The 22,092-nt window shown below is 32.5% G+C and overlaps 1 protein-coding gene across 3 annotated transcripts in view; it reads right to left on the bottom strand.

Annotated features, from left to right (window-relative positions):
• Window positions 1-665: 665 nt before the first annotated feature.
• Window positions 666-22,092, bottom strand: part of Nmdar2 (glutamate ionotropic receptor NMDA type subunit 2) — a 597,673-nt gene continuing 576,246 nt past the window's right edge. The window contains exons 18-20 of one of the 3 annotated variants that reach the window (XM_076778738.1): window positions 20,493-20,609; window positions 12,925-13,026; window positions 666-11,220 (exon numbers count right to left, since the gene is read on the bottom strand). In XM_076778738.1, the coding sequence (XP_076634853.1) occupies window positions 11,163-11,220; window positions 12,925-13,026; window positions 20,493-20,609 (277 nt within the window). In that variant the 3' untranslated portion in view covers window positions 666-11,162. Of the gene's footprint in view, window positions 11,221-12,920; window positions 13,027-20,492; window positions 20,610-22,092 lie in introns of those variants that run through there. The other 2 variants (XM_076778739.1, XM_076778740.1) reach the window with 2 other exon arrangements.

Genomic DNA, 22,092 nt, shown 5'->3' with positions numbered 1-22,092 from the left:
ATAGTTCATATAAACACGTGTCTTATTTGACCCCATTTTCAAGTTATAGCGAGCTTCTTCTTGAACATATTGTATCTATTTACCTTCACAATAGGTGTTCAAAGTTACTATCTTGCATGTAAACACAAGTCTGGAGAGATCCTACTACCACTGGTTGTCTTTTTCTTACCTTCTACGTTTGTCACGGTATTATTTATAATAATAAGCTCATACTGAAGGTTCATATCTGCCATTTGTTGACTAGACAAACTTACCGTTTTCACAGACGAGGTATGCCAATAATCTGACACCCAGTACTCTAATGTTTACAGGAAGTATTTACAGATTTAAAATACAAGATTGAACGTCAGATATTGGGTTCTGTTCATAAATAGTTGAGTAAAATTAGTTAAACTATTTTCATCTTTCGAAAGAATTTGTGGTGGCTTGCTTGTATGGAGGAAGTCAGTAAAGAAAATAACAGGAAAAAAGAAAAGGAAAGGAGAGGGAAGCATTTTGTCCTTAGATGCCGCGACATCCAATGGTCGATCGGAGAAGATATGTATACACGAATGTATATGTATACGAATAGGTGGTCGGTGAGAGAGTGGTCCCTCTGCTGACGAGTCGCGACATATTATTTCAACACAGAACTCGCTATAACTTTCAAACAGGGTCAAATAGGACCCTGTTATTTTGTTATTGTTTTTTTCTGTAGAATTCATTCTTGAAGTAGGTCCCACGTGCCATGGGATACCCTGTATAGTATTGCATGAAAAGCTCTGCGACGGTATAGTATACAAAACAACAATGTTTTTATTTGAAACAACATACAATCATGTGCCACATATGTTCCTTAAAAGCCATCGGTTCGCACGTTCCGCAAAACGATTTTTACACGATCCTCTTATCGTAGAAATGCTTGCAATGGCTTCGCTTCTATCGACATCTCCATCCCTTTGCCATCACGGAACTCGCGAACTTCGTTATCTTCGCATGCTTATTTTATCAATGTTTATCGTTATCCTTAGTGGTAATTTTTTCCCCCATTAAAAATGTATGCTGACACAAATACGACGCCTCTCGGTTCCGAGGCCTTTGAAAAAGATTCCAGTTGGCGAGGTTTCGTCGCTAAACTTATTTGCTGGTCTACGCTTAATTCTAGATTTCTTTTAGCTAAATTATCCTCGATGGTGAAGACGAAAAGCAAGAACGAGGATTCCCGAAAATCGCCTCGTCCTATCCTTATCATTTTCTTTATGTACATAGACAAGTACACGGCGCATGAGTATACACACGCTAGTTTATGATACCGTTGGCACACGCATTCGTTATCATACCTATAATCGCAATATCTCAAGAATTACAATATCTCAACCTGGTGGTTGGTACAAAGCAGAGTTGTGCAGAATTACAACTGAATTACTCCCAAGAATTATAATTACAAAATGATTGAATTACATCGCAATTCATAATTCAGATTTTTATATAATTATATATATAAATTCGCGATAATTCGCAATTCCAATTGGTATGCAATTACAAAAAGAATGTAATTAATTTACATTAATTATAAATTACGATGTAATTGAGTTACAATTGCAAATTAATAGATAGGAACTTTAAACAGAAAGTAATTACTGTGCCGGTTGTTATTTATAAACTTATAATATCACAACAGAAATAAAGTCTGCATTGTATTTTTTCTAAATTCTAAAATAAACATTGCAAAAATGAAAAATGAATAATATACAATACACTCCTATTTATTAAGCTTGCAATATATATTAAGGGAAAAGAATAATGACATGATGCCACTCATTTAACAAAATTAATCTACATATAAATGAAATGAAATACATTATTTAATAGGGAAAGACTGGAGAAAGAACATTTTTAGCTCATCACTATTTGATAATAGTCATATTAACTGATGATAAATACATATTATAAATATGAAAACACGCTGTATAGTCAAGAAACGAACATTTATAAGGTAATCATAGGAATATATTAATCGTAGCTTGTCAACGTTGTAAGCTGTAATTCAGACAGTTGTAATTCAGTTACACTATATTTTAATTACATTGTACTTCAATTGCACTGTATTTCAATTACGTTGTACTTCAATTATACTAATTATTAGAATTATGAGTAATCAAATTAGATGGAAAGTTTGAATCATATAATTTAATTATAACGTAATTGAATTGTGATGCAACAGTGTAGTTAAATTGTGTAATTGAATTAGCACAACTCTGGTACAAAGTCATCCATCGTAGGGCGATGCTTTTGTGGTTGTTTCACTTCATACTTACTAACCTAGCTTAAGAATACAGTTTTAGACTCGAGCCTGGACTCTTCCGATTTTTTTTACTTTGAACAATCAACGCAGTGGTCAAAGTTGACCGCGTCGATTAATCGAACATTATTTTTCCAATCGTTTACTATCGTATTGGTACTTATTTCAGACTGCGCAAAAATGGATAGCGTGCAAAGCTTTCTATACTTCTATGTCTTCTTTCATACTTATGTTACAAACAACATTGAAGATGAAATATTTTATTCGTACACGCGATTTAACGTAGCTTTTGAACATATTAGATACATTAACGAATGCAATTAAAGGAACTTGATATTTTTTTTATTTAAATTTTTGGCGATACTTCAGTTCTGATAAATGGTCAACCGAGTTGGGGAAAATTTATTCGTAAATAACAAATAAATACTCTATATTCATTCGTACTAGCATTTTTATTTGGGGCTTTAATTAAGATTTGAGTTAAAAAAAATCGTTAATAGACTAATTGTATATGAATAATTTCTCTAATAACGGAAGTAGTAATTTACGAATGAGTTTAAAATTTGTATTTACTATTCTTGAATAAAATTCGAGTTAGAGATCAACCAAACGTCTACTTCCATGATATTTTAGAGAAGTTAATATATAATGCAAATAATTTTTTACAGTTTGTTATTTTAAACTGAATTTACAAGGGAAGGAGACGAACTGTTCGACTTCGATTTTAATGTGCTTTTGCAGAATGATAGTAGAGTAATCCCTTTTGATGTATGTAACATATTAGGTGTAGATACTCAACATTTTTTAAGATGTAAATTATTAAAGTGGGACAATCAGGAGTTAGCTCCGTATAACGACTATCCACAGGATGTGTTGTAAAATTTAATATTAATTCAGTTTACAAGTTTGTGTATATTATGCGATTGAATTGTTTGTAAGTATTCTGTAGTCTACACCAGGCCACAACACTTACAGAAGATTCGGTATGTGATTATAATATATGAGCGTCATTGAACTCTGATGAAGGCAACTCTCCTAATTGCTACAGTATTGCAACATCAATAAACTCCTACTTGGTAAATATTTTCTTTCAGTATAAAAATACACAAAATCTTATGAATTGAATTAATATTAAATTTTAAAACATCTCCTGTGAATAGTCGTTATACAGAGCTAACTTATAATTGTCCCATTTTGATTACTTATATTTTAAAAAGTGTTGAGTATTTACATCTAATATTTTACATACACCAAAAAGGATAACTATCATTCTGCAGAATCACACTAAAATCGAAGTCAGACAGTTCGTGTGTTTCTTTTGTTAACTTGAGCTAGTATTAAGAGTATGATGCATAGAAGAGCGGTAATTCGTATTTCGTTGTACATTTAAAGTGATAAAAATCAAGAGAAAAAAGGCATGGATTTATTGAAACCTTGATCGATGTCTTTTTCGTAGATGCATCTGAAACCTGCTGGAAACTCTTCGTTTTGAATTCACGTTTCAAAGGAAATTAATTATTTTGATAATATTATTGATATGCTTGTGTTTAGCTAACGAATTCCATTCTCTTGTTCTACTTGCAAAATTTGTTGGCACATATTCGAAACGAGAATTGGGAACAATTTATCGTGTATTTACTTCGACAAGTGGAACGACGATACTTCCCAATCGGAAGAGTCTCGGCTTCGAATAAATGTATGAAGAACGTGGATTCTAGGTGAAAATGGCGAAAGGAAGCCAATCGTTCGTATCGGAACGACTAATTTACAATTTCGGGTACAAGAGTTTATGGAAATCACGAGTACCGCGCTGAAAAATCATTAAGGCCGCTATTTCATGTGTGCGCACGATTTTTTAGATTAGGTATTTCTGACTGAGGTCAAAGCAAATTCGATTGGTCGGTCAAGGCCACTCGTCACACTGTGTATCGCGTAAAATACGATTCGTTTCTTCAGAGCTAACTCGTCTTTCTAATTAACCCTCTTCAAATGTCTATTTGTGTTCGTAAAAACTGTTAAGACGATTTAGGAAATTTTTAAAGAAACTGTATTTATTTGTATAGTTAAATTATTATTAAATAGTTTTATGTTCATAAAAAAAATACTAAATAATAGAGTAAATATACTTTTAATTAAATATTATGGTGAATATTTAAATAAAAATTCGACGAAAATTTAGTCTTCGACGAATCATAATGGAGCAAATGTAGAACACAAGATTTGTTCCGAATGAATTATAAATTTTGATTTAGATTTAATTCAGAGTGTTCTAGTATCGATGGTACAATCGAGAAAAATGTGATTTTACATGAAAGAACAAATGTGAAATAAAGAGTAATATTTTTTCATTTAAAATTTCGTGTTCGAGAAAATCGATTGTGAAAATTCGTTGTGCCAAGGTTTTAGCCGAAATATGCAAATGGATGAAGCGCTAATTCGGTTAATTTTTGTTTAATTTTGAGGATAAGTATGTTTCTGAAGGACCCTTCTGCCTCTCTCTTCGAATATTGATAATTATAGAATTGCATAAATTATTAAACTAGTTACGTACGATTAGAAGTGCCAGTTCAATGTAGAGTAAATACTTTAATCGATTCTACAATCTTATACGAAATAATTACTTCAAATTATTTGCTAAAATTTTTAATATTAGCTGAAAGTAATTATCAATTGTGTTAGTTACTTAGTGACCTTGAGCCTCCAATTTGTTTCGATCCGATTATTATTTTCGTCGTACTGATTAGAAAGTTTGGCACGATCTTTTCACATGTCCTACTAAAAAAATATATTTGACGAATATAGCGATTCGCGATGTTCGTCACTTACAGATTAATTTAAAGGAAAAATTCACAATCGCAGAAAAACTGAAGTTTAGAAAATTTTCATTTAACGGAGACTATAAATATTCTATACGATTGAAGTCGATTCGATCCTTCTACTAGTACTCTATCGGGCAGTGTTCTAACGAACTATTTTCTGACGATGTAAGCGACCGTGGACTGTTTCAATATTGCATTTGCAAGAAATATCCATGAAATATCTTCTTATAATTTCAATAAAACTCTGTAGATTTGTAGAATAGTCAGAAATATTCCTTTCTGACGATAATTCATGTTCAAGGGATGGAACTGTCTTTCAAACTTTCTTATTGAAAATAAACGGAAATTTTTGTAAAAAAATTAATGAGAGTCAACAAATTACATTTACTATATACACTGTTGAAATTTTTCGGAAGACGGTATAATGAAATATTTTTGTTACGAATTTACAGTTAGCATCGAGTACGTTTATTTCATCCCGGTATTGTATACATATTAATCAGTGTTTCTCAGCGTGATAATTTGTAATACTTCAAGAGTAATCAGATATTTTAATTACTAATATAGTTAAAATATCACCACCAAGTAAATGTGTTTATTATACTAGCAGGCGTTTTGTAATCATAATTATTTAAAAAGTTAAAGCGATGAACACTGATATTAACAATTAAAACTATAAAATGTGTTATCGTGAAAATCCGTTTTAGATAATAGAGTTTTATTAATTTTATACACACGACACTGTTTACAAGTGATTTTTTTATTTTCCCCATTAATTATATTTGCTGTTATTTTCCGCCGAATTTATACAGTATATGATAAAAGGACTTTTTCGTCAATCCATTAGTTTTAAAGATAGTATTCAAAGATTTAAACTTTGAAGCGTAGTTTGATTGTATCCCTTTAATATGAATTATAATCATTAAAAAAATATTCCATATTTTTGTTGGTTCTATGAACTTGCAATGTTTCATTAAGAGGGGTACATCGCAGATATTCCTTGTTATTACAAAAGTCTTCGAAGAACATTTTGTGGTAAAATTGATACATTAATTCTAATAATGAGTTCGTTCAGATAATTGAAGAATAACTGTGTTTGTTTGTATTAAGTTAAAATGTTACTTTTAAGACCACACAAACAAATCGAATCAGAAATGTTTAATTCTTTAGCTACAATTATGCTTAGTGTATAGTCAAGTACTTCTGAATTGAAGTAAATGTGTATATTTTAACATGTTTGTATTATTTTCATTATTGAATACAATTTTATTTCTTGGGAATAAAAGATGTGGTGGGAAGAATAAACATATTTGTTTATAGTGGTGTTATCGTTGTTAATGCAATTGACGTACTATTTAAATGGTTTAAAGAAACGTAAGTGAGAAAGATGACGCGTAAAATAAAAGTTAAGTTTAACGATGGAGGTATATCTACATTGGCTGAATATAGTTTACGATATTCGACGTGTGATATTGTCAGGTTATTAAACATTTCGTATATCATTTTGTTAAATGGATAGATTAGATCATTTCATTAGTTTATTTCTAAGTATTTAAATCAGTTTTTGTATGAGAAAAATGATCGATATTTATATGTTCTACTAATAATATCTAACTCTATTAGACTTTCGTCTATTTTGAGTTTTACAGAACTCATTTAATTTTGTTGTACATAGAAATATGGACTTAAAGACTAGTCTTTAATATGAAATATTTAATTTATTAAAATAACAAATCCCACGTACCCTTACACGATCTTCGATTAACTATTTTTAGTGACATTAATAAAAAAAACATTACAAATTGTTTCGGCACTAATAACACAGCGAATCATAAAAAGGACGTTACAGCCAAGCGTTATATAAATAATCATACTTATTCTTTCAGCAAAAGTTTGATTTATGATTTAAAAAATAAATAAATATCATTGTAAATATTAAAACTCTCTCTATAAATTTATAATTCAGTTGAATTTAATGAAACTCGTGATACGTGAAAAATACTTATTTTTATACAAAGAAAAAGATTTAGAACCGAATAGGTGAAAAAGTGAGTGTTTTTTATCAATGAAACCGAACTTTCCCAAGCTAACAGAATAAAAGATTGGTCCGAAAGATGGTGAACAGTAATATTATTGCATTGTACATCGTTGATTAGACACTGTCTATAAGAACGTAATAAATATTTACAATTCTGCAAAGATATCTGAACGAACTTATTACTCGACCTAATATGCAGCATGTTCGTAATATTGTTTGGACCGCTGTCGTTATATCCTTCGTTTCTACTGTGTGTTTGTATTCCTGCGTTACGAAATATTTCAGAGAAAGAATTTCCAATCCCCTTTGAGAAGTATGTTCGTTGTATAGCTGTGATTTCTCGGAATGAGATTGTTATCCATTCGAATAGATCTATTGTCCGAAACCACCATCGAGTTTATGATCTAACGGTCGCGTAGAATTCTATTGTTATACTTAATAGTAACGATTTAGTCGCGAGTGCGCACACGATAGAAAGAAATCATCTTGTGTCGGATGGAAATAGCGTTCGTCTCTGCTGATCGAGAAATGGGGCGAAAAGCTTTAGACGCCTTAAGTACTTAATAGTAGTAGATAAAGATATTTAGTTGAGACGTAGCCGATAGCCTAATTAGTGTTTTTCTTTCTTTCTTCTGGTACGTAACTAATAATTTCGTTTTCACTACGTCTCTCTTTTTCTCTCTTTCTCGCGACTTAACACTGTAACACTTCCATTATCTTTAACAACAACAGTAACAACATGTTCTCCGACAGTAACGTATTATTATTAGGATCGTGTCCGCGCCTAGCACTTGTGTCTCGTCCTCGCGGTAATTTATGACACCGTGTAACAATTTGCCAATAGAAAGCGTTAAAAACTGGTAGAAAATTGTCGATTTTATTCGATCCCCGTTCCAAAGATAGTCTCGATCTCGATTCAGATTCTACCGAGAAAACTATCGATCCGAACGTTTACAATTTCGCGTGACTCGTTTCGCTACTTTCGGGCTCGAGGAGTCGAAACAAGTGCTTTCCAGCGGAATTTCCTGCAATGTAAGTCACAAAAGAGCTCTAGGAAACAAAGACTCGATAACGTTCGAACTATAAATCACGTTTCAATTAACCCAGTTCGGCTGATATTTCTCCCAGAATTTTTATTTAAAAAAAACGCTGGTTTTAGCGATTATTGTTATATGGCTGAAACTCCCCCCCCCCCCCCCCCCCATTAAAATCTGTTATAAAACATAATTAATTAAAAAAATAAAATGAAAAGTAAACTCAGCCTGAGTCAATTACGAAGCAAAATTAACGTTTTCCTCGATACAGCCTCGAAACAGCTATGAGTTCTTCCGTTGCTCGTACTTTACAAGCGGCGTATAATCGAGTTAAAAGATCTTCAGGATCGACGCGGCATTTTTACAGCAAACCGTCAAACAGAACGTTAAAATAGCGTAAACGAGAATGATTTTCCGTAGCTCACTTTGTGGCTTATACGGTACAATGCATAATATGTACAGCGGACGTAGTTTTTAGAACCTTAATCCTATCTCTGTCGATTCCTACACACACAAAATTCTTGGTTTTCTTGGGATTCAAAAAAGACTTCCAACTCATCTACTCTTTACGAAGATAAGTTTCGTTTGCAAACTTGTGGAGTGTCAGGATAGTCGAATAGGTCCTGTATTCTATCTTCGCGGTTATGTGATGAAATCGACGCTTTGTTTATATCTAAAAAATATTACTTTACAGATTACACGCTGAAAATCACTGCCTCAGGCACCGTTGCGTATTGTAAAACAGTTAGTTTCGATTTATTCGTGATTTACCCGTGTTGTCTCAGTTCCGTATTGATTGCATAGCTCTTTCTACCGTTTTGTTGAAATAAGTTTTCGATACAGAATGCTCCGATGACAATTATGGCTCCAAATGTCTTCGAAATAAATAACAGAGAAAAGTTTCTTTAATAAATGTTGTAGGTTAGGGGAAGGTTTATTTTTTAATTGTAACAAGAATGGAACAGGTTACAGAAGTTCATTTTTTCGTGAAAGCATTGTTTCCCAATTGTGTATAATTATTTAATATATTCATGAGATATATAACAAACTCGAATAATTTGAAATATTTTTACTAGCCTTTTTCTTAATTAGTTAATGTAGTGTAAAAAATAAAATATATTTATATTCTTCATGATCCACGCAATATTTTATAATAATATTTTTCGAATTATTATTCAAGTAAAAAGTTATCTGAGTAACTGTTCGATGTCTAATAGTGACTTTGTTTCACGAAATAAGTTACTATTCGTTGCTTTTATTCAGCACATAATGTTTCTATAAAATCGCGACCATAGTTGATTGTAAAATTAGAAGCATAATGTTCGTAATAAACATGCTTTTCGATTGTGATACATTCTCAAGAAGTATATGTATATTCAGTTATTCAGTTCCCCTTGAATATGAATAGATAATAATAATAGAGAATTACATAGTTGGAACCAAAGAATATATTACTCAAATGCTATAATAATTGAAGTTTGAAGAATTATGATACCCAAATAATTATGCTCGTAGAATGTCTTCTTTCGTATTTTGTAACTCTTATAAGACAATCTTTTTGATACCATCAAAGATATTTTGGGCGATAATCGTTACCGGAACACGCCTTTCCGCTTAAAAACTTGACACGCGACTCCTGACACTCCATGATGTATTTATTTAACCGTTACACCCGGTGAATTTAATATACATGTACTTTTGTTGAGCATATTACGTCCTGGAAGTAGGTTTCTTTTAGAATATTTCATTGTTTACCACAATATACATACTTAACGTGTAACGGTAGCTCGTGTTTACATTACGTATTAAATGTATATGTATATGTATGATATACTTAAATGCCATAGTTATCTCGTACGATAGACATTGACATTTCCCATTAAGATATCGATTGGTTTCTTCTTTTTTTCTTTAGTTTGTTCGCCTAGGCGTTCGTTTTAACGAACGGGTCCGTTGGCTCGAAGTTCGTCCCTATTTTTGAAAACGGGCCGAAGTTTCGTACAAAGTTCAATGAGTTCTCAAAAGACTTAGGAATTTCAATAAACTATCTATTGCATTGTTGCTGCCTGAATAAACTTACTTTTTCTCTTTTATTCTTCGGTTTACATTGGTTCCAGCTGTTGGGTTCTTCTTACCGGCTCCACGAAAGCTTCTTTTAACAGCACAAAGTTTCTCAAATCACCGTTTTCAACCTTAAAATTTCGACTTTGAGAAAAATCGAAAAATAACAAAGAATTCAGAAATACCGGAGAATCTGAGATGAATACAAACAATTTGCTCCTAATTGTAAACGCAATTTATATACCCGTTCTTTGTTCCGTGTACGATTTAAACCACGGCGTTAGACGTTGTTCCAGCGAAATCCCTGAAGTACGCGTGTTTGATGTTTAGAATTTTCTCGATCAGGCTCTGGTCGAGGCCACGCAGTCCGATTTTCCGCGTGTGAAATATAAACTTCTATCGCGTTGTATCGTGCTACTACGTCCGTTCGATAAACGGATGATCGAACGTTTGATTGGACAGTACGATAAACACCACAGACTGTATAAAGTGTCACGGAACGTCCAAAAACGATTGGACATGTTCACGATGGGAACCCACACAGCATCCTCCTTCTCCGTGAAGGAACAATAATGTCCAGAAACAGACGGCCTGTTGAGCACGCGTCAGCGAGTTAGAAATTTATCGAAACTCGGTATTTCCCAGTTTTCTTCATAGGCACTGAGTAACGTTCTCCTATGTCTTCTTTTTCGCGTGAAACTTGGTTCTCTCCTCGATCTTCTCAGCGGGCTTGTTTGCAAGCTTCAGTCGGCACCCGAATATCCCAATTCCGGATGTTTCGTATCGAAGGAAGTCTCGAGGGGAGGCTACGAGGCAAGAAACTCGTTGTCCAAAATGGGGAAGCGACCCGATCCGCTCCCTGGGAACCCTTACGGTCGCGCTTCCCTTTCATCTGATGGGTCTAGGCAATCGGCGCCGGTATTCTACGATCACAGAACTGTCTCCATCTCAGCGATTTCCGTCCTGGCGGCGCCGTCGTCCGGGATCCTGTGCACAGAAATCGATTTCTCTCGTTACATTACGTCGCGCACCAACCATTCGGAAAATTCGGAACATTCTCGTACGAATCTCGTCGACTATCTTCCAACAGCCACGGAACAGACTACTTTACACTCGAGAATCGCGCTACTAAAAATTTCAACACTTTTTAACAAATTTCTAAATTGTCTATCTCCGTTTTTTCGACAAAAAATAGATTTTAAATAAATACCTCGAGTAGCCTATTTAATAAAGGCTAGGAGTTGGTTAGGTAATCGAGAAGATTTTTGTTAGGATATAAACGTATATTACCATAATATAGGATGTTCGGCCACTCCTGGGAAAAGTTTTAATGGGAGCCGAATGCCAAAATAAAACGAAAATCAAGAATATCAATTTCTTAACTGAGGCTTCATTAAAAAGTTATTAAAAAATTAAATTAAAAAATCCCAAATTATTCTGAAAAAATTATTTTTGGTTGCGGGTTTCAATTACAATCATTTTTTACGAATACGCACATCTTTGAAATACTATCCACTTTCGAGAAAAAAATTCAAGAAGGTGTGAAATTTTTCGACAAAATTAAAAAATTTCAAATCATACTAAAAAATATATATTTAGTTACAGGGGTCAATTACAAGCATTTTTGGTGAATAGATATACCCCGAAATCCGACCTAGTTTCTAGAAAAAAATTCAGTACGAGCGAAACTTTAAACGTTAATAACTTTTTAACGAAGTCTCCATCAATAAATTGGTATTCTTGACTTTCGTCCTAGTTTGGCCTCTAGAATCTCCCATTACAATTTTTCCCAGGGGTGGCCGAACAACCTGTATATACCACTTTTAAAGTACAATAACTATCTTATTTAATGTGTATTTAACCCCTTATCGTTCGATTTAATTTCTAATAATTTTTCAAACGTGTATTATTTAATTTTGTTTAAATTTATTCCTATATGGAATGACCACGAAAAAGAATAGATTTGTTTTATAGAATACATCGTGAATGTAAAAATGTGTCGATTTTAATATACAGGGTGTGTCTCGTAACATGACGACCTCAAATAACTCAACAATTATTTGTTCTACGAAAAAATGTTTCAGTTAAAAGTTTGAGTTTAGAATAAAATGATTTTGGAACAAGGATAGCAACCTTAATATCTAATATAAATATTATTTTTATGAATAAAATCTTATACTCTAAACTCAAAGAAATTAAACATTTTAAATTATTCTTCAACTTTTACTAACTTGCTAGCAAACTTTTATCAATATCAAACCACTCCAAGATATTTAAATGAACAGATATTTTGATATTTTTGAATTTGTCTAAACTTATTCAAGTCTTATCCAAGCGAACTTTATTATTCAAATGTAATATTATAATTGAGTATGAATACATAATCGAGTTTGCTTGGATAATTAAAATTGCTTAAACAATCAAATACTTGATTTGAATTTAATTATAATCAAGATATAAGCTTTTAACTTATTATATTACAGTTCTCACTTTTATATTAATAGTAAAGTCGTTCAAACATTCGAACAGATTCAATTTTCTCAAGTTTGATCAAACATTCAAGCTACTTGAATAATCAAATACTTGACTTTGTTTGAATTTCAAGTACTCGAATATTTCAAGTATTGGGACAGTTCTAGAATAATTCAAGTGAACCAAGTCTTCCTAAAGTTAAAACTACGTTTCTTTTACCTGTAGATCTCTGGTGGCAAAAATTTTCCAGCATACTCCGTGCTGACGACGTGATTCCTGGTCATGTCTCTAGGCCTGACAACATCGATGGCGTCGATGAATCTGGATATAACAAAGTTTCCATGTAACGATTTTCTCGAAAATAATATCACGTGTCGCCTATAGATAGACAGTTTACACACAACGAGTGAGTTAACATTTGAATCTAAAATACCCTTGATGCTCGAGTTGGTCTGAGAAAATAGCAAAATAGAGAACATTTATTTTCTATGATCGCAAATCGCCGGCATTGTTTCTCATTGGACAATGTATTTTTGTTATCACAGTAATACACTTGACAGAGAAATCAATTATGTATATTATTGTTTCTTAAATTATATTTCAAGGAAGACTTCTACTCTCGAAAAATTATAATTGAGTCTTCTGAAGAAACGTAGAACCAATTTGTAACAAGGAATATGTATAATGTTTTAATACAGGAATGTATTACACTGATGAAAATGATTAAAGGAACATGTTTCTAGACAATATAGGAAAATCGTCAATTATCAAGGACGAAAAAACTATTGAGCATTTAATAGAACAATATTTTAATTGAAAAATAAATAAAAAAGAAAAAAAAATTTGTTCGTAAAGTATGGAAGAAAAATTTTCCATTTTGCGTCTAAAGTTTAGTTTTCAAAACATAAACAAACTTTTGCAAACTTCAATTATTAATACCTTGAAAAAAGAAGCTTTAGACTGTAAGATGGTTCAAAATTTCTCAATTTTCTGTTCCACAAAGAATTTGTTTATCTTAGTTTATTACATTATACTTGAGTACACTGTACAATATCCTAGAAGTTCTCAAAAATTTATTTCTTTATTGTTAGAACAGAAACAGTCTTTAGCTGAAAGAAAATAAGAATATACAAATTAACACGCATCAAAAAGTGGGTAAAAAACATATAAGTACATAACAAATTTATAGTAAATATTACAATACTAAATTTTAAATAATAGTTCCGCCGATTTATTAATAAAAAATTCGAAGTAGAGAATGATTAAATGTGTGAAATTAGTCGCAAGAAAAGGTCAAGAAATGTGTTGAAATTATAAACGAGCATGCCCATACGATTAATGCAATTAAATTCATCATACTGCGTGCGATGCATTTTCAAATTAAAGAAGACACGTTGTCTGAAATTTCTCGTTAACACATGGAACTTCAATTGCTTCAGAATATTTGACGATAGACTTATAGCAATACTAAATAGAGTCTATACGAATGAAATGACTTATTGTAATTCTTACGTATCATGAACACGAGACACGTTCACCCTCCATTTATTTATTTTCTTTTTTTAAAACATACTTTCTTTTGTTTTCATATTTTGGTTGGTTTTCAACACTAGATTTACGGACATTGTACATACTTTTATCTAAACCCGTCATGTTATCAGTTTCATTAAAATACAGTTCTCTTTTGAATTAGGATATAGATTAATCAAATTCAATATAAATTGCTAACAATATAATATTTATGATTTTTGTAATTGTAAGTACAGGGAAGGCGAAACTGGTTAAATTAATGTGTTCTTGTAAATTTAGGGTTAAAGTTAATTATATACGAAGAACATAAAAAGTTACATACTCTTTGATTTTTATTATGAAATGTTTGTAATATAATTTTATGCAAATAAGTCTCTAATGCCCACATTAACATTAATGTTTGCTAAAGAAACTTAGTATTTTAAATAGTTAAATAAATAGGAAAATGTCGCGTAGTTGTCTAAATGTTAACAAAATAATGACCAGCAAGGGATATGCTTTAAGCTGTTTGTTAAAAATTAGACAACCAGATTACGAACGCGTTCATCAACAAAAAACCATTATCAAGAGTATAGCCAAGGATGAAGACAACATTTAGCAAAAAATTTGAAAAAACAACAAATGTTCTGTTATCGTAACATTTACTATTTTCAAATAGTCAGACATTCCTCTGGATATTTTCTCATGTCACCAGAAGCAAAAGAAGTATTTTAGATTCCACCGCAAATGGCTTGAATTCGAATAATTTTCTTTCCCTGGTTTTCACTAATTTTCAGCAATTTCCTCGACGAAGATAAATTGCTCTTCCGCCTTGTCAGCCTGTCGCCAATCGCAGACAATTTATCGCCCCCTACGCATTTCCGATACATTCCCCACGAACTAATCGAAAATTCGTCGTTGAAACTCGCATGCCATGCTTTCGAGCATATGAAAAGTGGGCAGATCGATACGATACAGAAATACGATTTGAAAAATAAAAAGAAAAAAAGAGGTTTCGGTGCGTGAATTCAAACTCTCGGAGGTTTAAGCGAAGCGTCTAATCTACATCTACCCTTATCGCTTCATCTTCTATGTCGTTATCATCGATCACCCTACACTCGAACTACGATTCTTCGTTTTCGTTGGATACTGTTGTGGATTCACAACCCGCAGCTGCCCCGTTATTTTTATCATATCTAGAAGGCTGATAGATATTCGGTAGAATTAGGATAGATAAACCTTCACGTATAAATTTTCTATAGAAAAATGTTCTAGTAAGGGTTGTAGTACAATACAATAAAACGTTATCACCCGACTTTTAGATTTGCTCTTCTAAATATCGTACAAATCTGTGAGACAGCTGTAGGGATTCTTAAGACAACAAGGAAACGAAATATTCCACCTTCAAATTTTGAGGAAATGTTACTGGTTTTTAAAGCGACCAAAAATAAGGGATATGCATTTTTGTTAGCAACAGTAAGAATTTAAGAAGAAATACATTTTCACCACCAATTCTATTTTGAAATTTAGTGGAAATACAAGTTTTTTCGACAAATTCTTAAGTTTTTCATGGAAGATTAGTTTGACGAATTAATAAAACAATCAGAAAATCACTTTTAATAATATATTCCCAAAATAAAAAGAAAAAACGATATAGTAAACTACTTTTATTTCGATTCTATAATTTGTTGCAAATATTTTTATATAAAATGTGCTATTTTTAAAATTTTATTTGTAACAGTGATTCTCAACACTTTTTAACTTCAAAATTACTTCTCATGATTACTGTTCGTTGATAAAAATAATAATATAGCAAAATATATAATGAATAAATTGCGGATCTTTATGCAAATTCATATTTTTATTAATTAAATTAATGAAATCGGAGCTTTGTACAGAGTTGTCTCGTCTCCTAAATATAACAATTCGGATCATGCTTTAAGTATTTCTTATATTTTTGCATATTAAGTGAATTCTGTAGATTTTTGAAAGTTAAAATTTCCCATAAATGCATAAACATCCGTAGTCTAATAATAAAGTAATATACAGGGTGTTCGGCTACCTCTGGGAAAAATTTTAATAGGAGATTCTAGAGGCCAAAATAAAACAAAAATCAAGAATATCAATTTCTTTACTGAGACTTCGTTAAAAAGTTATTAAAAAATTTCAAATAATTCTGGAAAAATTATTTTCGGTTGTGGGGATCAATGACAATCATTTTTGATGAATACGCGTACTCCAGAAATTCTACCCACTTTCGAGAAAAAATTCCTGACTAAAAATTTAGTGTGAGGCCAGAAATGCATCCCCTCATATGAATCTTTAAAACGTAATAACTTCTGCACGGATTGGATGATTTTAATGTTTCAAAATGCAAACTGTGCGTATTTTGATGTAAAATGTGTAAAAATTCCAAAAACATTCGCAAACTTATTCCTTGACCCCGCAAAATGAGAAAACCCCCATAAAAATGGTCCAATTTTCAAACAGCTATAACTCTTACAATACTGAATATATTTCAATGAAACTTTTTCCTGAAGTAAAGCTCATGGGTACCTATAAAAAAGTATTAAACATCTTTTCTGTATAGCGCCAACCAAATCTATTAAAAATGAGAAACGAATTTAAAAAAAAAATCGACAGTGGGTAGGTGCCTAAATTTTTTGGCAAAAAAAAAATTTTTCAAATCGTTCTAAAAAAATTATTTTTAGTTGCAGGGGTCAATTACATTCATTTTTGGTCAATAGACATATTCCCGAATTCCTACCCACCTTCTAGAAAAAAATTCAGTACAGGCGGAACTTCAAACGTTAATAACTTTTTAACGAAGCCTCCATCAACAAATTGGTATTCTTGACTTTCGCTCTATTTTGGCCTCCAGTATCTTACTATTTTTCCCAGGGGTGGTCGAACACCCTGTGTAGTGAATAAATTAATAAGGAATATGCAATAAAATATGCCATAAAATTGTTACTCTAACAATAAGTAAGTAAAGATACATTTATTTTGGTGTCCTGAAAATTTGGAGGATAGATTTACCTTTCAAGCTTACATTACTACTGGTAAAAAAAATTTTTCATTTTCGGTCGCCTTACGAATGTTAAAACTTTCGTCAGAGTGTGGATGGGGGTGGGGATTATCTTGTATGTTCCTTGTAGAAAACACTGAGAGGTCCTATAAAACTGGAGTCGAAATGAATCACACAAGATTAATTTTATCCTTCTGTGCACAGATTCATCGACGTTCCAAACGACTTTTCGATTTCTTTTCAATTTTCCCGCCTACCACGCGGAACAGCCAAGAATATAAAGTATCGACTAGGTCGATTCTTGCTTACGCCCCGAGGCATTTCCCAGTGACGTAGGAAGGTTTCCTCGCGGAACGTGCGTATCTCCAGCATCCTGTTCGTATATAAATTAACAAATTTTAGGGGGGACCCTCGGGATTTCTCTTGCTCGGCTCGATTTGAAATTTCAGATGTGCCCGCCGATAATGTTCGAGGCAGAGGGCAATATCGTGTTCTGTTTAGCTGACGTGCCAAATTTTATGCCTGTACCATATGTTACGCGACACTTTGATTTTCGTTTCGTTTTTAAATGGTGTACACTCGTCGTCTCAAACCGACACCAGCTGGCAAACAAACAAGCGTGAATTTTTCGGACATTTGGCAGCGAATTCGGCGTGCCATTGTTCCTGTGCCAAGTTTCAGTATCCGTGACCCAGTAAACACATCCCGCGGGTGCAATCGCGTTACAAGAAATGTGCTTAGAATGGCTATGCGTTCTTATGAAGTTAAGGAAAAAAGTCTCGAATCAACGATTCAGGTTTCTTTTTTTCGCGGTGAAATTCCGCAGCAATATTTACGGAACAATGAACTCTTTGTTGTATAATGACTAGTCGTGTATTTTTTATTGATCATACAGCAAGTTAATATTGTGTCGTTCCACATGTTCGTGCCGAGTTTTATACTATAACTTAAAGCAATATTTTGAATAGGTAATGGAATTTTATGAAAAACAGTAAACCTCTTCTTGTTCAACGACCCCCTTTCCTTTGGCAAAGCTATTACAGTGGTGAACATAATTATTGGCACAATACACCATTTGGCATAAAAACGTTAAAAACTATTGAAAAAATTGATTATTAAAAAGAAACGATTAGAGTTTGCAAAAGAATTTTTGAATAAAAATAATGACTTTTGGTCGGTTATTAGTATGGAGGAAACGCAATACCAAATTTGGACGTGAAGAACCTTTAAGTTACTGTCAAATATGGAGGTGGTAAAGTCTGTATATGGGGGTGTATGTCCTTATCCGGACTTCGGGAAATAGTGTTCATTGAAGTCTCAGTAGATACTAAAACTTATTTAAATATCTTAAAAGAAAATTTAAAGAAAAGTGCAGAAAAATTAAAGTTTCGGGCAAATTTTTATTTTCAGCAAGATAATGCATCTGTACATATGGCATGTACAGTTCGTCAATGGATTGTTTACAACGCAGCACACACTTTAAGAACACATTCTATTAAAGTTAGGACCTTAATCCAATTGAAAATATTTAGTGTCAATTGAGGAAAAATATTCGTTAACACCACATTTCGAATAAATCGGAATTAAAACAAATAATTTCAGCAGAATGGTCTAAAATTAGCAGAGATTTAACTAAAAAATTGATCTATTCTATGCCAAATAGGTTAAAAGAAATAGTGAAGTGAAGAGGATGTTACAAAATGTTAAATTAGAATTTAATACGGTTTATACCGGGTGTTCGGCCACCCCTGGGAAAAATTTTAATGTGGGATTCTAAAGACCAAAATAAGACGAAAATCAAGAATACCAATTTGTTGATTGAGGCTTCGTTAAAAAGTTATTAACGTTTAAAATTCCGTCTGTAGAACGACAATCTGCGAACAGCTGCGTGCATACGATAGTGGTTCTCACTCATTGTCAGCATGAGAAACTCTACCTACTGACGTATCGACAGCCTTAGAGTTTTGTGAGTAAGAGGCATTATCACACGTACGTAGCTGTTTGCAAATTGCCTTTCTACAGGCGGAACTTTAAACGTTAATAACTTTTTAACAAAGCCTCAATCAACAAATTGGTATTCTTGAATTTTGTCTTATTTTGGCCTCTAGAATCTCCCATTAAAATTTTTTCCAGAGGTAGCCGAACACCTTGTATAAAATGTGCCAATACTTTTGTCCAAGTATCAGACGATAATAGAACAGATTTTCATTAATTATATGTTCTTTATTTTATTAATTTTGTTCTGTCTTTGTGTATAGGTAAATGAGATATTGCAAATTAAATTAAATGCAACTTCGTTGATTTTTTATTTGAATGTAGTTTATTAAAACGTTAATAAGTTCAAATTGTTCACTCACAAGTAAGTCTGGAAATTGTTGTATTTTATTTCTTATAAGGTTCGGTTCTATTATATGCTAATAAAAATATACACAATATCTATTTCTTTTAAATTTCTATTAATGGTTGATGTTAGTTTAAAATTTCAGAAATCCCCTGAATTGACAAACATTGTTTGTTGTCTATTAAATTGCAAATTTTATCTTTGTCAATTCCAGAATATCGAACGGCACAAACTGATGGGACGACCTAATAATTAGTATAATATGAAGTAACATATGATTTTATTATATTTAAAATACAATAAACTGTCGAAACATTGATTAATTTATAAGTAAAGTTTTATCATTGGAAATAAAACGTGAAGTAATAAATAGATTAAAACGTGATGAAACCGTGAGTAAATTAGAAATTAAGTATGGAATTTGCAAGACAGCTGGATGTGATATGAAAAATCACAAGAAATTGAAGACTGTGTTAAAAGTTCTGTAAATCAACATTCATTATCATGTGTTTTTCACCTTAATAATTCAATAATCACACACATTCGTCAGTATAAATTTTAAATTCACGTGTCCAATTTGTTTCCTTCGATTCTGACTCTTCATTTATCCATTTCTAAGATCTCGCATAAAAAAGAACCCTGAATACAGGCGAGAAAAAATTGTTGGAACCTATTAAATTAAATCTATTTAATTTATCTACTACTCCAGTAGGATTAAAAAAATTTGTTGCCTCACGAGCGAAGGAACGACGAAAGTTAGCACACGTAAGATGGTTCTGTCGGATCGGAAATGCTGATCACGTTTGGATTTCGTTCGACAGCCGACAGTTAGACGCGATCGAAAGAAATATTTGTTTCGGTTCCTACGTCACTGAGCATTCTTACGTGTTGTGGACGTTGCTGACTTACGAATCGAAGTATGGCGGTAGCGGATGCGGAGCTTCCACCGCCAATGGCTCCGGTGGTGTATGGCGGTCCGAGCTTTGAAAGCATCCTCGCCACCAGCCGAGACTTCCGGTTTTCCTCCTTTAAAAAAGCCGACGTGGATATGTGCCAGGCTTCTTTTCCACCATCGTTCCGCCACCAACCATTTCATAATATGGACCAACAGCATCCCACGACACGAGACCTCACCCCCTTGCTTTTATTATTTTTCCTTCCTTGAGTTTCTAGACAGTTTCTTTCTTTCGCATTCGACTGTGCTGGACGTCTTATTCGCGCCAAAATTGTCATCCGATGGCAAGTATTTTGAAAACGGAAAAATATTCGAACAGCTACGTACTATATAGCGTGAAGCACGAATTAATCCCCACAATTTTTCCACCCCTTCTGACAAAAAAATGTTTCCCATCGAAGTTAATCAGTATTTAACTGAAAAGAAAAATTAAGATCACTGTTATGTTTTTAAATGGAACTAGGTGTTTTTAACTTCATGTTTATTATTTTTGTTATCAATATTATAATATTATAATAATTAATAACAAAATATAATAATATTAATAATACTATAATACATTATATTGTAGGCGAGATGAATTCAACGACCTGCTACACAATGACTTTTAGATGACAATGAAGAAAAAATTGCTAGGAATCGATTGCCACAGTATTTCAAATTATTTGGCGATATATAAACAAATGAACGTAAACATTACAAATGATCATTTATTCAACTTCAGGACTTAACACACAAAATGAAAGAAAAATTTATACAAAACGATAATGAAAATACTTATGTTAAAAAGGTGCATGTAATTAATAATTTAATTATACGTTCGAACTGCACCCCACCTTCTGCAACGCAAAGTTCTACTCTTTGTAATAAAGTCTTATGTGTAGCTTCAATTAGACAACTTCTTTATGCATTTCTACACATTTTGTATAAATTTTCCTTTTACTTTGCATGTTAAGTTCTGAAGTTGAATAAATGTTATGCTTTTGATAAAGCATTCTTAATGTTTATATTCATTTGTTTACGTCTAAATGCGACGCCTTGGTGTTATACAGGGTGTTCGACCATCCGCGGGAAAAATTTTAATGGGAGATTCTAGAAACCAAAATAAGACGAAAAACAAGAATACCAATTTGTTGATACAGGCTTCGTTAAAAAGTTATTAACGTTTAAAGTTCCGCCCGTACTCAATTTTTTTCTCGAAAATGAGCAAGATTTCGGGGGTATGTTCATTCACTAAAAATGATTGTAATTGATCCCCGCAACCGAAAATAATTTTTTTAGAACGATTTGAAATTTATGAATTTAATTGTTAATACCTTTTTAACGAAGCTTCCATCAACAAATTGCTAATCTTGATTTGCGTCTTATTTTGGCCTCTAGAATCTCCCGTTAAAATTTTTCTCAGGGGTGACAGAACACCCTGCATATCGCCGAATAATTTCAATTACTGCGGTAATCGATTCATGGCAATTTTTCTTTCAATGTCATCCGAAGGTCATAGTGTAGCAGATCGTTGAGTTCGTCTCGATGTGTTATGATATTATGAGATTAAAA

The sequence above is a fragment of the Colletes latitarsis genome, chromosome 11, assembly GCF_051014445.1.
Source record: "Colletes latitarsis isolate SP2378_abdomen chromosome 11, iyColLati1, whole genome shotgun sequence".
Classification (NCBI taxonomy): Eukaryota; Metazoa; Arthropoda; class Insecta; order Hymenoptera; family Colletidae; genus Colletes; species Colletes latitarsis.
The sequence above is the reverse complement of the archived record's forward strand: the minus strand, read 5'-3'. Positions and strand labels throughout refer to the sequence as shown.